The 18,200-nt window shown below is 40.4% G+C and overlaps 1 protein-coding gene across 1 annotated transcript in view; it reads right to left on the reverse strand.

Annotated features, from left to right (window-relative positions):
• LOC139454462 (serine/threonine-protein phosphatase 6 regulatory ankyrin repeat subunit A-like) overlaps nt 1-10,843 on the reverse strand; it is a 38,686-nt gene extending 27,843 nt beyond the window's left edge. Inside the window, exons 1-2 of the mRNA XM_071236179.1 lie at nt 10,422-10,843; nt 3,938-4,036 (exon numbers count right to left, since the gene is read on the reverse strand). Of these exons, the coding sequence (XP_071092280.1) occupies nt 3,938-3,939 (2 nt within the window). The 5' untranslated portion in view covers nt 3,940-4,036; nt 10,422-10,843. The remainder of the gene's footprint in view (nt 1-3,937; nt 4,037-10,421) is intronic.
• Nucleotides 10,844-18,200: the final 7,357 nt, after the last annotated feature.

Genomic DNA, 18,200 nt, shown 5'->3' on the forward strand with positions numbered 1-18,200 from the left:
GGAATATGGTTTAAATAGTGCCTCCATTTGTCAATGTTCTGATCAGCCTGGGTGTATAATACTGGGAATATGGTTTAAATAGTACCTCCATTTGTCAATGTTCTGATCAGCCGGGGTGTATATTACTGGGAATATGGTTTAAATAGTGCCTCCCTTTGTCAATGTTCTGATTAGCCGGGTTGCATATTACTGGGAATATGGTTTAAATAGTGCCTCCCATTGTCAATGTTCTGATCAGCCGGGATGCATATTACTGGGAATATGGTTTAAATAGTGCCCCCCTTTGTCAATGTTCTGATTGGTTCATATTACTGGGATTATGGTTTAAATAGTGCCTCCATTTGTCAATGTTCTGATCAGCCAGGGTGCATATTACTGGGATTATGGTTTAAATAGTGCCCCCCTTTGTAAATGTTCTGATTAGCCGGGGTGCATATTACTGGGATTATGGTTTAAATAGTGTCTCCCTTTGTCAATGTTCTGATCAGCCAGGGTGCATATTACTGGGAATATGGTTTAAATGGTGCCTCCCTTTGTCAATGTTCTGATCAGCCGGGGTGCATATTACTGGGATTATGGTTTAAATAGTGTCTCCCTTTGTCAATGTTCTGATCAGCCAGGGTGCATATTACTGGGAATATGGTTTAAATAGTGCCTTCCTTTGTCAATGTTCTGATCAGCCGGGGTGCATATTACTGGGAATATGGTTTAAATAGTGCCCCCCTTTGTAAATGTTCTGATCAGCCGGGGTGCATATTACTGGGAATATGGTTTAAATAGTGCCTCCATTTGTCAATGTTCTGATCAGCCGGGGTGCATATTACTGGGAATATGGTTTAAATAGTGCCTCCCTTTGTCAATGTTCTGATCAGCCGGGGTGCATAATACTGGGAATATGGTTTAAAAAGTGCCTCCCTTTGTCAATGTTCTGATCAGCCAGGGTGCATATTACTGGGATTATGGTTTAAATAGTGCCCCCCTTTGTCAATGTTCTGATTAGCCAGGGTGCATATTACTGGGAATATGGTTTAAATAGTGCCTTCCTTTGTCAATGTTCTGATTGGTGTATATTACTGGGATTATGGTTTAAATAGTGCCCCCCTTTGTAAATGTTCTGATCAGCCGGGGTGCATATTACTGGGAATATGGTTTAAATAGTGCCCCCCTTTGTAAATGTTCTGATCAGCCGGGGTGCATATTACTGGGAATATGGTTTAAATAGTGCCTCCCTTTGTCAATGTTCTGATCAGCCGGGGTGCATAATACTGGGAATATGGTTTAAATAGTGCCTCCCTTTGTCAATGTTCTGATCAGCCGGGGTGCATAATACTGGAAATATGGTTTAAATAGTGCCTCCATTTGTCAATGTTCTGATCAGCCTGGGTGTATATTACTGGGAATATGGTTTAAATAGTGCCTCCATTTGTCAATGTTCTGATCAGCCTGGGTGTATAATACTGGGAATATGGTTTAAATAGTACCTCCATTTGTCAATGTTCTGATCAGCCGGGGTGTATATTACTGGGAATATGGTTTAAATAGTGCCTCCCTTTGTCAATGTTCTGATTAGCCGGGTTGCATATTACTGGGAATATGGTTTAAATAGTGCCTCCCATTGTCAATGTTCTGATCAGCCGGGATGCATATTACTGGGAATATGGTTTAAATAGTGCCCCCCTTTGTCAATGTTCTGATTGGTTCATATTACTGGGATTATGGTTTAAATAGTGCCTCCCTTTGTCAATGTTCTGATCAGCCAGGGTGCATATTACTGGGATTATGGTTTAAATAGTGCCCCCCTTTGTAAATGTTCTGATTAGCCGGGGTGCATATTACTGGGATTATGGTTTAAATAGTGTCTCCCTTTGTCAATGTTCTGATCAGCCAGGGTGCATATTACTGGGAATATGGTTTAAATGGTGCCTCCCTTTGTCAATGTTCTGATCAGCCGGGGTGCATATTACTGGGATTATGGTTTAAATAGTGTCTCCCTTTGTCAATGTTCTGATCAGCCAGGGTGCATATTACTGGGAATATGGTTTAAATAGTGCCTTCCTTTGTCAATGTTCTGATCAGCCGGGGTGCATATTACTGGGAATATGGTTTAAATAGTGCCCCCCTTTGTAAATGTTCTGATCAGCCGGGGTGCATATTACTGGGAATATGGTTTAAATAGTGCCTCCATTTGTCAATGTTCTGATCAGCCGGGGTGCATATTACTGGGAATATGGTTTAAATAGTGCCTCCCTTTGTCAATGTTCTGATCAGCCGGGGTGCATAATACTGGGAATATGGTTTAAAAAGTGCCTCCCTTTGTCAATGTTCTGATCAGCCAGGGTGCATATTACTGGGATTATGGTTTAAATAGTGCCCCCCTTTGTCAATGTTCTGATTAGCCAGGGTGCATATTACTGGGAATATGGTTTAAATAGTGCCTTCCTTTGTCAATGTTCTGATTGGTGTATATTACTGGGATTATGGTTTAAATAGTGCCCCCCTTTGTAAATGTTCTGATCAGCCGGGGTGCATATTACTGGGAATATGGTTTAAATAGTGCCCCCCTTTGTAAATGTTCTGATCAGCCGGGGTGCATATTACTGGGAATATGGTTTAAATAGTGCCTCCCTTTGTCAATGTTCTGATCAGCCGGGGTGCATAATACTGGGAATATGGTTTAAATAGTGCCTCCCTTTGTCAATGTTCTGATCAGCCGGGGTGCATAATACTGGAAATATGGTTTAAATAGTGCCTCCCATTGTCAATGTTCTGATCAGCCGGGGTGCATAATACTGGGAATATGGTTTAAATAGTGCCTTCCTTTGTCAATGTTCTGATTGGTGTATATTACTGGGATTATGGTTTAAATAGTGCCCCCCTTTGTCAATGTTCTGATCAGCCGGGGTGCATATTACTGGGAATATGGTTTAAATAGTGCCTCCCTTTGTCAATGTTCTGATCAGCCGGGGTGCATAATACTGGGAATATGGTTTAAATAGTGCCTCCCTTTGTCAATGTTCTGATCAGCCGGGGTGCATAATACTGGGAATATGGTTTAAATAGTGCCTCCCTTTGTCAATGTTCTGATCAGCCTGGGTGCATAATACTGGAAATATGGTTTAAATAGTGCCTCCCATTGTCAATGTTCTGATCAGCCGGGGTGCATATTACTGGGAATATGGTTTAAATAGTGCCTTCCTTTGTCAATGTTCTGATTGGTGTATATTACTGGGATTATGGTTTAAATAGTGCCCCCCTTTGTCAATGTTCTGATCAGCCGGGGTGCATATTACTGGGAATATGGTTTAAATAGTGCCTCCCTTTGTCAATGTTCTGATCAGCCGGGGTGCATAATACTGGGAATATGGTTTAAATAGTGCCTCCCTTTGTCAATGTTCTGATCAGCCGGGGTGCATAATACTGGAAATATGGTTTAAATAGTGCCTCCCATTGTCAATGTTCTGATCAGCCAGCGTGCATATTACTGGGAATATGGTTTATATATTGCCTCCCTTTGTCAATGTTCTGATCAGCCAGGGTGCATAATACTGGGAAATATGGTTCATATAGTGCCTCCCTTTGTCAATGTTCTGATTAGCCGGGGTGCATATTACTGGGAATATGGTTTAAATAGTGCCTCCCTTTGTCAATGTTCTGATTAGCTGGGGTGCATATTACTGGGAATATGGTTTAAATAGTGCCCCCCTTTGTCAATGTTCTGATTGGTGCATATTATGGGGAATAGGGTATTTTAACTTATTTTTGTATATATTTTCTTGTAACTTTTATTCACAATTTGTCTTTAGAAAATTGACCCCAAATTATTATCATCTGCATTTTGCCTGCTGCATCTCGGAATAGTGATAAGGTAACCTGTTGGCCTGTAGTGTTCTCGTCTTACATTGATCGGGTGTATGCAAGGAGATACTAAAGTACTTACATTGTGGTTGTGTCAGGCTCCTCTTTGTCCAATCAGATGCTGGGATGTTTGTTGGAGATTAGCTTTCCTGCACTTCTTCAAGAATGCAATCTTCTTTCTCTGAAAAACAGACGATAAACAATTTGTCGTTTGATCAACAACAATATTTTGTAGAACATCCAACACGTAACAATGTTTTCATTTGTCAAATGTACACCCAATGTTATCCCTGGTATTCTGGAACAAATTCATTTTAAACTTAAAATTATTTAAATAAAACAAAACCAAGGAAAAAACAAACACAAACACACTGAATATGCAAATGGTTACATTGTTTACTGAGAAGTCTCAGCCTGTGCCTTCAAAGAAAATAACAACTTGTTTTATAAACAGGTTTGTACATGTTGACAATGTGAAATTCCAAGACAGTGTGTAACTGCCAGCATAATATTTATTTTGTGGTATGCGTTCATTGTCAAATTGTGGAGTTATCTCCCTCTCTGCGATGGATAATGGTGCGAAATCAGCTGCGAAGTTGATCAATGTGCGATGCAATATGTGTGCGATAAATGTGCAATGGGGTCGTACGGTGTTTTACGTAACTGTATGTGAGGCAATGTAACATTTTGGTGCCTATATAAAGTTCAAGTATCAATCAAAACACCTTTGAGTCTGTTCGGTCACTGTGACCCAGGCAGAACAAGAAACCCCAGCAACGAAACGACTGTCGCTACACAGTGTTATCTCACAATGCCCACGCATATAACTGTGTACATTGTATACCTCTTGCAGTGAAACCGTATCCAACAACAAAGGGGGAAATTCAAGCTACTTGGTCTCTGGGGCTCCTACAGTCCTAAATAATCCATTGAGCACTTTTAAAACAGTGTGTTTTCCAGGAATTCATGAATATAACATTAACTTCTTGGAACTGCTCGAGTGTGGCGTTAAACATTAAAACCAACCAACTTTACTGAAATCTGAAACACTGACTTTGATATATGATCTTGAAGAAGTGTGTTTTAGGATTACTTCATTGTTTGTTTGTTGTCAGAATGCTGAATTAGTCCATCCATATGACTTTCTGTAAACAACGAGTCTGCACCAGACAAACCGGGATTGGTTACATGTTTAATGATACAATGTCACGGTGCCATGACTAGTGGTGGGACAATACACTGATGCATCACGATTTTTTACTTCTCGATACAAGTATCCATCACAGTTGCACACCAAGTAAAAAAAAACAATTCTGACCTTGAATGTTTGCTTTAATAACTGTTCCACTAAACACTAGTGAGTGAGTATGGTTTTACGCCGCTTTTAGCAATATTCCAGCAATATCACGGCGGAGGACACCAGAAATGGGCTTCACACATTGTACCCATGTCGGGAATCGAAACCGAGTCTTCAGCGTGACGAGCAAAAGCTTTAATCACCAGGCTACCCGACCGCCCCCCAACTAAACACTAATCAGTAGTGCAAGATAATAGTGAAAACATACATATTTTCCTTTGTTGTGCCATACTCCACACTGCCAACTGTAAATCGTCAGTGTGCCAGGTATTTGGCCATCCTGTCTATGAAAAAGATGGCTTACGCACCACAGATAAGAGCAGATGCAATCACATTGCGGATCGTGAGTAAGGTATCGTGATACCTATCGGATTGCACAGTTAATCAGTGTTGACACCAGGTGTTAGAAAGGGAAAGCATGTCCAAAATACTATGTATATAACATATTTAATCACATAAAGTATAGAGGTGAAACAATACATCGGTGAACCGGTGCATCGTGAGTTTTCATGCGCCAATATGATACACAATACTTTTTTTTCTGTATCAATACAAGACAATACACTTGCAAAAATACATTACTGCTTGTCTAATGATCCCCGGCGCTTTCGTCAGTCAAAAATCACAAAGTGTTGAAGTTGCTGCAACTACCAACTGTCTACAACTAGCTTTTCCTGCTTTGATATATTCATAGTGAAGACGACCCGTGAAGATTCTGGGGTAGAATGGGTCTTCAGCAACCCATGCTTGCCATAAAAGGTGACTATGCTTGTCATAAAAGGCGACTAACAGGATCGGGTGGTCAGGCTCGCTGACTTGGTTGATGCATGTCATCAATCCCAATTATGTGGATCGATGCTTATGATATTTATCACTGGATTGTCTGGTCCAGACTCGATTATTTACAGACCGCTATCATATAGCTGGAATATTGCTGAGTGCGGCGCTAAACAACAAACCAACTAACCAACCAACCATAGTGAAGACATTTCCATTTTCATTTTAGAAGTAGCCTGTATTCATATTATAACAAGACCAATTAATGGCAACAGGTTTAATGCTTTGTCTTTTATTATTGCATTAAAAGCAATCTCAAAATACCTCTGAATTTAAGAAAATATCAAATATTTAAAAATCCCAATTTTAAACAAAATAACAATATTTATCCTAATTTGCTTTCCAGGGGGCACTTAGTCAAGAATACAAGGAAAATCCCTGGTACCTTGGAACACTTAAATGTGAGGCCAAAGTCTATTAATCAATTTATTATGGCCTAAACAAAACACTAGATATGGGTTATCCTTGTTATCAACCATTACCTTTGACTGGAGTGGAGCAGATAACTGTATATCTAATAGGTGTTATCATGGGTGTGCATGTTCGAAATGAACACCTGTCTACAGCAGGATCATTGCAGGTAGATCTTATGTTGGGCCTGTAGTTTCAAATTTGTGTTTGTCCTTATGGCTTGCAGTAAATTTATGTGTCGACTTATTTGTCATAATAAGCTGCAGTTTTTTTAATGAGGGCCTGAAGAGTTTAGTCAGGCCTGCAGCTTCTAAAGTCTGTGGGTCCTGATGGCAGCCTGGTAACTGTTTTTATTTCAAACACTACAAGTGTGTTTTGGGAAGGCAGATATCCTGTGTTACGAATAGACATAATTAGCAAGCCTCTTAATAATACAATGTCATTCTTAAGTTCTATTGTCGAAAACATATTCTCATCTCTCACAAACAATACCTCAAGAATGCAAGTTTTACTTTACTGGAATGTGTGCATTAATATATTACGTGACTGCCTCCGTGGTCTAGTGGTAGAGGGTTTGCCTGAAGAGCGGAAGGTCCGGGGTTCGATCCCCGGCCACGTCATACCAAAAGACATTAAAAGATGGTACTTGTTGTTACCCTGTCTGGGGCTCGGCATTAAGGGGCTAAAACAAGGACTGGTCGGCTCGGAGTCAGTATACTGTGTCTGAGTGGGGTATTCATGTTAAACTGTGGCATGGTATCTCAGTGAGCTAGCATTATAAATCGGCATCAGTCCAGACTAGTACAAGCAGCCACACAAACACACACACGTACATGCACGTCGCTATATAAGTGCAATAATCTTGGACGCGACGTCAAACCCCATTTCACCTCACCTAATATATTACGTTACAAGGTCAGTGATTGGTTAGTTGGATATTTACAAGAGTTAATACAGATGAGTCAGTTGGACATAGACAATGTAATATAGTTGCAACTGAAAACTGATTTTTTTCAACAGTTGCCTGCATATAATAGTTATCCATCAGTCCGGCCACTATAGTACTTGCCCTTTATCAAAGGGAGGCTACTCTAGTCTCTGAGACATCACGTTTGTTTAGAGTCTACTGAGACAGTCATAAGAGAAGTTAAGAAATGTAGTCGCATGTCGTAAACAGCGACAAAAAAACACAAGGTAGCATTTCGGACATGTTTCAGCCAACTCCAACCTTTTTGAATTCATGGAAAGACCTTCAAGCAAAGATATGGAAACTGATCCCGCTGGTGTCCTCTAAAGTTGCCTTAACTTGTAAAGACACTCAGCTCGGCCCTCATTGACACACTGATTTCGATATGTTCAACTATTATGATAATGATAGCGATAATCCCAGTATTTGTCCATACCCCTGATGGTCAGTTCTGACTCAATCACTGATAGGCAATCATATACTACAATGAAGATATACTACACTAGATGCAAATAATACATTTTACACATAATATAATTCATAAAGGTAATAAAATAATTGACATGCGTGGTTTGCACCCTCTTGCATCTGTATGTCACTGACAGTTCTCAGGGTTTCTGTGCAATGTGATCTCCATCACAATAAACCTACTTGCCCTTATCTTGCCGCCAATATACATGAAACTACGGGGGCAAATAACTGAAACCTCAGGGCGTGGGAAGACATCTCGAATGTGACTCACAATAACTTATATTATTTATAAATAATTATATCTAAATCAAAATATATATCCAACAAAATTTTCATTACACGGATTAAGGTGAAGGAAGGTCAGTAATCAGTCCTAAATGAACATGGTTCGGGTTTTGGACACAACACCAGTGAGTGTAGGTCAGTTTTTCACACCACCCCTCAACCATAAACCCATCAATAAAGTAAAATCACAAGAAGCAATTGAAGGGTTAGGTCTACTATCGCCTACAGTGCACTTTGCCGACACTATTATCAAAACAATGTTATGCACCAATGGCCGTCACTAATGAGCTCCCATTACCTTCAGTATGAATGGACTCTCCCACTATGAGAGACTGAGAAAAAAAACCTTGATAAGTGATAACAATTATATTTATACTTTGCAACAAGAAAAACATTACAAATCATCACATCAACACATCACTTGATATGACCATGTCTCACTCCTTAAAATAGCACATCACTGCGTCAGAAAATAATAAATATTGATTAAATGTCCACTCTTTTTACCTACATCATATCTCACTCGTTACAATAGCACATTAATAACTTGTCACTCTCCATTGAGCATGTCTTTCACTCGGTCAAGCTTAATGAGGTGACTGTAGGCGATAGTAGACTCCACCAATTGAAGTACACCGCGATTCAAGTTCCTGTGATTACCGAAAACAAAACGGCGGCGCCCTTTCAAGGGAATCTAGTCGATAATCAAAATCTACATTGTGATTAAACTGGCCTTACTTTGTGAAGTGCATCAAATCACGTGGATTAAAAACATGAAAAGATTTGGAAAACATCTGTTGACGAACGAGTATGCATAATGCAATCGAATGAAATCTGCACGGAAGATTATGAACCTGAAGTTGATTGCATTATGCAATATTTTGATTGGACTATGCATAGTGGCCTGTAAGACAATCGACCTGTGGCACATAATACCAGTGGTTGATAGCATGAACAACAACCCAGTCTCATTATAACTCTACATTGACAAAGTAGTATTGAATTGTGATGGTGATTTCTAAAATACTTACATGAATATGAGGCTAATCTTTGACAGCCAGATGACAGGTGGAGAGGTACTTATTTTGAAGTTGTATTATTTATGTGGGGTAATAGCTAACTAAATATTAAGACTTACACATATATAATATATTGTAGCATTTTAATATATAAAGTTTGCTTGAGAAATAAATTCGTTCAGCTTTTTTTAAACTATTCCACCAAACTGTCACCTATCCAATTTGAAATGGCATATTCAATTTCCAAGAAATGACCTCTCTCGCTAATTTCCAAAGAATGACTTAGTAAGTCCAAACAGTGCACAACAGTTTGGTTGCTATGGAATTAAAAGATATATCTTTGGACTCAGTTTGGAGGGTTCTTTCTCAACTTCTGTATGAAAAACTTTGTGTTTTGTACCATTATTTTGAACTAGTCAACACTATGGGTATTTTAATGTTGAACTTTAGTAATATTTAAAATTGTTACATGTATAACTACCTCTGGCCCATATCGGAATGTTCTAAGATAGCGACTTTTCTGTCTTGTGTAGTAAGTTACAAGGTGCACCATTTTCAAAGCGCTCTTGCTTCATGGTAGAATGGAGATAAACCTCTTATTTATACAAAGAGCTTGGTTCCAAAATTAGAATACGAGGTATCTACAGTGGGATTACATCAAATTTCAAAACACGAACGGTTTATCTCCTAAACAACGCACATAGATAGTACACACACCCAGTACTGATTTTTTGTTTGTTGTTTAATGCCACATACAACAATATTCCAGGTATATGACGGCAGCCTGTAAATAATCTAGTCTGGACCAGAAAATCCTGTGATGGACATCACGAGCATCGATCTACTCCACTGGGATATGATGACATGCATCAACCAAGCATGTACCATGTAACTAATGTTCTATACTAACAAGTGAGTGAGTATGGTTTTACGGGGGGGGGGGGGGGGCAGTCCAGAAATGGGTTTCACACATTGTACCCATAAGGGGAATCGAACTCGGGACTGCCGTCAAGTTAAATTGATGTTCGTTTGCACGGTCATAAAGATTGTGTACATTTTATCACTCATATGAGCAGGCATATGGATATTTTGAGTTTCAATCTATAGATTCTAGATCACAAGAGGTAAATGTTATATCACAAATGTAAGCAAATATCTGTCATACCAAATATGTACTGCATTTGCGGACACACAGGTGTCACGACAGTGGAAAACTTACCCCATCAACAACCCGTCTGCTCGTGACAACTTCAAGAAACACCGCTGGACACTCAGTCGGTCACAACACTGATGACGAAACAAGCCGAGAGGCTCCATATCATGTAAAGCGGGCGTTTGTTCCAGGAACCGTCTGTCAACACAGGTCGCGGTGGTCCAATGGCTCCCCTCCAATTCCAGAGCGATTAAGTGTTCCTGGAAATGTGTTCTGTTTAAGGCAAAGGTCGAACGAACAAGGTGTAGAACTGGATCGGTTTGTAAACGTGTCTCCCTATGACCTAGTTTCACAGAACTCCAAGGAGGACCGAGTATCAGAGCGTGGTTTGTGCACTGAATAGACTGAGGTATTCGAATGCATCGGTCGATCTAGCTTTCTTTGAAATTTGTTTGAGTTGCCTGTAATTTACTTTGAGCATTGTGTGAGCTATTGATCTGTATTTGCATTGATATGTTTGTTAACGTTCTGGAAACTCGATTGGATATTTCCCGGAAACACCTGCATGGTCCATATATGGCACTATGACGTAAAGCTAGGTGACCCAGCGGCCACGAGGCAGGCCCAGACGCGCTCAGTTATAATGTAGGGCCTATAGCCACGTAGCAGGGGTTGAAAACATTTTATCTTATCTCTAATGTGTCAGTGTTGCTTATTTTGTTGTTTAACGCCGCATTCAGCAATATTCCAGGTATATGACGGCGGTCTGTTAATAATCGAGTCTGCACCAGACAATCCAGTGATTGACATCATGAGCATCGATCCACGCAATTGGGATCGATGACATGCATCAACCAAGTCAGCGAGCCTGACCACCCGATCCCGTTAGTCGCCTCTTACGACAAGCATAGTCGCCTTTTACGGCAAGCATGGGTTGCTGAAGACCTATACTACCCCGGATCTTCACGGGTGGTCAGTGTTGAAACCTGATTGGTTTACGTGTGGGGTGTTACTGCAGGATATGCAATTCACTGCTATTTATTGACACATCTTGTAACAAATATAACCAAACAATAAACAGACTGTAACATTTTGTTTGTTATTTAACGCCGTACTCAGCTATTTGACAGCGAACTGTAAATAATCGAGTCTGAACCAGACAATCCAGTGAGTGATATCATGAGCATCGATCCTTGCAATTGGGATACAATGACATGCATCAACCAAGTCAGCCAGCCTGGCCACCTGATCCCGTTTGTCGCCGCTTACGACAAGCAGTAATTCATTTCTCTGTGTCTATATATTGTGGTATGCAATACGTTTACACACCATTCAATAATTTTCAATCATTGCATCACTGTCTTATGTAATATGTTTCCATAGTTTGGTGCCCGATTTCGCTACATGGAAGATATGGGAGAGAGTAAAAATAGAGTTTCCAGGGGCGAACAACCATTGTAGCAGAAAAACAATTGCTTACACCTAAACAAAGCACATTTCAAACAAAATGAAATAAGTAAACCAATAATTGTCATCTATGGAGTAAATAGTTAATTCAAACTCTACACGATCTATATCCGAACAACCCGTGAAGATTCCGGGGTAGAATAGGTCTTCGGCAACCCATACTTGCCGTAAAAGGTGACTATGCTTGTCGTACAAGGCGACTAACGGGATCGGGTGGTCAGGCTCGCTGACTTGGTTGATACACGTCATCGATCCCAATTGCGTGGATCGATGCTCATGCGGTCAATCATTGGATTGTCTGGTCCAGACTCGATTATTTTACAGACCGCCGTCATATAGCTGGAATATTGCTGAGTGCGGCGTTAAACAACAAACAAACACACTATATCCGAACATTCACATAGGTGTGAAAAACCCTGGCCACTACGCTTCGCGCCCTCGTACCATTGGTTTTGTACCCGTGAAGATCTTGGGTAGAATAGGTCTTCAGCAACCCATGCTTGCCGTAAAAGGCGACTATGCTTGTCGTAAATGGCTCGCTGACTTGGTTGATGCATGTCATCGATCCGAATTGCGTGGATCGATGTTCATGATGTCAATCACTGGATTGTCTGGTCCAGACTCGATTATTTACAGACCGCCGTCATATAGCTGGAATATTGCTAAGTGCGGCGTAAAACAACATACCAGCAACAACACCATTGGTTTTGCTTACACTTCAAATTAGCCTAGTTGCATCATCCGAGACACAGATCGAGACAATTTCCCATGAAAATACACCATTGTCTCTCTTCCATTTCAGGGGCGGTGGGGTAGCCTAGTGGTTAAAGCGTTCGCTCCGAAGACCCGGGTTCGATTCCCGACAAGGGTACAATGTGTGAAGCCCATTTCTGGTGTCCCCCGCTACAATAGTGCTAAAAGCGGCGTAAAACCATACACACTCACTCTTCCATCTCACATGAAGTCAAGGCACCTGTTCTTCAAACCAGCAAACTCTTCGACAACTCTCTCAAGGTTAACAGGAATGTCTCTGGGCACATATAGGGGAGGTGATTCTCATTAGTATACTGATTTCCAGCCACAAAAACATATTTAAATAAAATAATAACATATTTTTATATATTTTTTTTATGTAAGTGCAGGCCGCTTATAATACTGCACGAGAGCCGTGCAATGTTTGTGAAAAGTCCATGTGGGCTTTAAATCAATTTGAAATATAATGTTTTCCAAGTGTATACATTTAATCGTCAAATGTGTGAAAACATGATTTAGTTCTTCAAATATAAAATAACAATATTTAGAGGCATTGATGTAGCTGAACTTGATTCATAGACCGTCGCTATATAGTTGAATTGGTTAAAACAATTTTTCACTGGGCGTTTTAAAGCAGTATTTCTGGGTCTGGAACACACATTGTCTTTGGTTTTAGCGCCGTGTCGGTGCCACGCATCATGCAAGGTTTTCTTGTTGCGATGTACTGTTATCTCACACAGTTCTTCACGAACGTGTTCTTCTATTGCCGTTTTGTACGATGAAATGGTTCACTCCCAAAACTTCTACATGCCAAAACATCTACAGAGAGTTGTCATGGCTGATTGAGTTTACCTATTGTTATAATGGTATAGTCCTCCTGTAATTAAGAAGACTCATTGGCTTCTTTACGATGTTGTTTTAGAATGGCAAGGGAGGGTACTTTGGGAAGATTAAATAGTTACAGATGTAGGATCTTGGATTAGCAGTACAGTACAAGGAAGATCATGCAGTACAACAATGGATCAGAAGAGCTGCTTACATTAAATTAGTAACTAGTCTAGTGCAAAAAGTGTGTGAGTAGAATAGGTAATGGGGGTTCTGCCGCAACTCCACTATACTACTTGTGTGTACTAGTTATTTATACCAGTGCTATATTAGTAAATTGTCTTCATTGTCTTCAAATTGTTTTGTTTTGTTGTATGTTGTACACTTAATTAATTGGACTGTTCCAATCAATCCCCAACAGGTAATAGCCAGGAGATTAGTGGTGCAGTGGACCATAAACTTTGTTGTTTTAAGCTGTAGAAGTTTTGGGAGGACACCGATGAAATAGCCTTATGAAGACCCCGCGTTCCTTCAGTAAAGACAGGAAGCATACGAAGCAGATGTTGGGAGTTTAATGGTTATATATATATATATATATATATATATATATATAAATTTCAACCTATTCAAATTACCAATAATAAAGGTCCAGTTTGTCTTGCAGTGTTGCTAAAACCGCGGGTTTGATTGCTATTTTATTTATATGAGACATTTATAAGCACGTACACAGTAGACACGATATCAAAATTAGTTTCATGTGAGAAAAGTCAATCAGGTTATACATCATAACCTGATGTCCAAAAGAAACTTTACCAGAGTTTCAAATCACTCTTGCTCAAAAACAACAAAACATACATGCATGAAGTAAAGTGTATTGAGAAGATCAATATATCAACATAATCAACAATGAAAATGACAATTATACCGCGACCGAGAATGACGTCAGAGCCCCCCAAAGTTGGGTGTGGTACAAAACTCGAGCTTTCAGAATCATGGACAATAGGCAGAGTACATAAACAATCGCTCACGTTCAATAACAAGTCATTAGTAGCGTGTGTGACCACCAAATGCCTCAATACACGCAAAAACTCTTCGACGCACAGAAAAAGTCAGTCGTCTGATGAGGTCACGTGGGATTTGACGCCATTCTTTAGAGGGCCAAGATCAGTTCTTGCCGGTTGGCTGGAGAGTGTGGTCGTTGTCGAACATGACGATCCATCAAGTCCAAGAGGTGTTCTATGGGCGACATGTCGGGTGAGCGTGCAGGCCACGGCAGGGCGTTGACGTTGTTGGCTGCGAGGAAGTTAGTGACAATTCTGGCTGTATGAGCTCTAGCGTTGTCATGCTGATAAATCACACCACGTGGCTGCTGTTGGAGAAATGGTAGGACAACTGGACGAAGAATGTTATCCATGTAACGCTGAGCTGTCAAGTTTCCGTCAACGATGACCAGCGGTGTCCTCTCCTGCCCACAGATCTCTCCCCACACCATGTCACTCCCTCCGCCATATAGTACGACCTCCTGCACGCAACACGCCGCCGTTCGTTCACCCCTTCGGCGGTAAACACGTTGTCTTCCATCAGCCCTAAACATACAGAATCGACTTTCGTCAGTGAAGACAACCCTCTGCCAGTCACGTCGTTGCCAACGTCGTACAGTCCGGGCCCGTCTCAATCGCAGACGACGATGTTGCGCTGTCAATAGCTGTCCTCTGTATAGTCTTAAGCCCTGATTCCATGAGCCCTGAGTCTCCTGGCCACTGTCTGTTGACTAACCCTTTGACCTAAGGCATTTTTCGCCGATGATGTCACTGTCAGGAAGCGATTTCGGAGGTGCAAGGTACGCAAGTACCGGTCATCATGGGGCGTGGTCACCCTGGGTCTGCCTGTTCTTGGGCTGTCAGCGATCCGCCCTGTCTGTCTGTAACGTTGCATCACGTTGGTAACGGCAACACGGGAGCAACCGAAGGTTCGTGAAATATGGGCGTGGGTGGCTCCTATCTGTACCATACCCAAGGCTCGTTCACGTTGTTCGACTGTGAGTCGTGGCCTTTCTTTTGTGTTTTTTGATCACCGTGGATGTCTGACTTGCCGTTGCAAACGTTTTATACCCTTACCCGCACGTGCATTTGCAGTTGTCCGTGGTGCACGTGTTTTTCACTTTTTCGCGTGTTATCTCGCTAACATGTAACAGACGATTAACATTTTCTGCATACACTATTGTTGTATTTAGGTTATGTGTTTAAGATAGACTTCATCGGAAAAAAAATTATACCTAGTCTGAAATGTATATTTTCAGTTGGTAAAGTTTCTTTTGGACGTCAGTTTATATTGTTAACTTAATTAAAAGACCCGTGAAGATCCGGGTTAGAATAGGTCTTCAGCAACCCAGTCTTGGCGTAAAAGGCAACTATGCTTGTCGTAAGAGGCGACTAACGTGATCGGGTGGTCAGGCTCGCTGACTTGGTTGATGCATGTCGTCATATCCCAATTGCGTGGATCGATGCTCATGATGTCAATCACTTGTTTGGTCCTGACTCGGATTGTCCAGAGAGAACATTCATCATTGATTTAAAAAAATTGATTTCAAAACATTTTTATGATGGCGAGTTTATGTGATGTAGTCGAACATATGTCATAATTTTATGAATATAAGATTGGTTGTTTGTTTGTCTCTCTCATCCCGTGACAGGGGAAAAGAAGATATTTTCACGACACTACGCCACTCCCCTCCTCCCCCCAGGGAAACAGTAAGGAATAAATGAGAAGTTGTTCATTTACATATGTGTCCGATGTATTGCAATCTGCGACAAATCCGAATTTTTGTGTAGTGATATACAGTGACGACGGTCATATTACACATCAATACTTTTAAAAATTATTATAGGTTGGGTATTGAGAATGATGTTCAGTGGGGTCAGGTCGTGCAGCATTGCGCGCCACGTTTTTTTATACAAGCTCTCTATCATTCGGATGTTGCAAAACTTGTAAAGTGTTTGATAATAAGAAATTGGTTTGTGTTCATTTTGAATATGGTCACTGCACAAGTCAAGTTCTTTTTCTTTCTTTCTGTTCTTGTGATGGTTGTAGCAACATTATATTTATCACAACTGAGGGGTAAATGGTGAGTATGTTTCTATTCATGTTTTATCTACATCTTAGCAATAATTTATCTGAGATTTATCTATCGTTTATCACGTTTTAGTCTATTTAATTTACTAGTATATATTTTTCATTAGTTGAACTTACCTTTGCATGTTCTTTGTGACGGGTCCCATCGGTGGGTCAGGATACGCCCACCTGGTGTCATTATTTTATAGTTATTGAAAACCACATACTCATGATACAGTCAGAATCGTACAATAGACACTGCCTTCAGCTGAGTTTTTTTTATGAATATAGAAAGGGTTTTGTAGATTTTTAAATTACTTATGTAATTTTACCGACGTTTCAATGCCTATATTTCATTTTTATTGATGGAGGGTCGTATATTGTTATGGTCAGTGGAGCAGACAGCAACTGATACTTTTGACTGGCGCATAGGTATGAATATTGTATATACATAATTTCAAACGATACCATAATTTAACATTTGTCATTCCTTTAAAATAACCGCGAATGTACAACGCTAATCTCCTTTAGAAGTGCTATTAACATAGAGAATATGGTCTCTGTTCTGAACCAGAGAATGAGTCTTTAGGTATGCTCAAAGTCACGTCACAGAAAATATGATCCACGACACCAAGGTCGCTTCCTTGCACTGTGCCCGATGGATTTTGTGTACATACTGTACTATGTAGTGTGTATGAAGACAGTTTGTGAATATTTCAATACATGGCTTCAGACAGGGATTCTACATGATAGATATATCCTGTGTGCTTATACACAGCCACACGCTGTTAACATTAAAGCCTATTTCCCGAGGGATAAACCTACAATGAAAGTCTTACTGCCATGTTTATCATTTACCACAATTTGAAAACAAGCTGAGACTGTGACGCGAAGCGCTGGCTTGTCGCCATATTGCCGTGAGAGCTCCAGGCGACACAAACTTCAAAGTAAATCACAACACGAAGGTACGAAAACCTAGTGTTCATCACTGATCTTCAGTGATCTAATTCATATAATGTTCACTGGTATTTTGCCTTTTACGTCCCATGGAGTCTGTTTGCTCAGATGATCGAGACAGACTCAGGCCATTCTCCGGCGTTGTTGTTTCTTCATAACACCAAAAACCAAACGCGATCTCTTTGGTCGCAACGGAAGTGATGAGCATCTGACATCGGTTGAGTATAATATCTTAGTAGGTTCATCAGTTAAGATCGGTCTTCATTCGCCTATATGCTTTCTTTCGTACATCCAAGCCAAACATATTACTTTAACCACTTCATTGAGACACAGCAAAAATCAGCTAGCGCAGAGATCATGCAAGCATAACTGAACTGTCATCCCTTGAGAAAATATAGCGTCTATTGCCAGGTTTAATTAGTTTATAGTATACATCTCTATTATGACGTCGTTATTCGTTAAAGACAGAAAGTCCCTGTATTGTAAAAGACATACTGTCATGGTCTCTGAACGTACATTGGATTCTCCTGGCGGACAAATCAGAATACTGGATTCTAAAATGTTATGATAGAGTTAATGATTACCGAACTACCTAGGTATACCTACTTAAACCAGGCGAGTATTCTGTTTTTCAGGTTTCAATACAACAGATATTCCTTAAGAAAACTATTCCAGTGGAGAACAAAAGTTACCCCGAAACTTGCCTTAAAATTCTATGCCGACTATCGTTGT

This window comes from Haliotis cracherodii, unplaced genomic scaffold (assembly GCF_022045235.1).
Source record: "Haliotis cracherodii isolate W230 unplaced genomic scaffold, xgHalCrac1.p SCAF_10, whole genome shotgun sequence".
NCBI lineage: Eukaryota > Metazoa > Mollusca > Gastropoda > Lepetellida > Haliotidae > Haliotis > Haliotis cracherodii.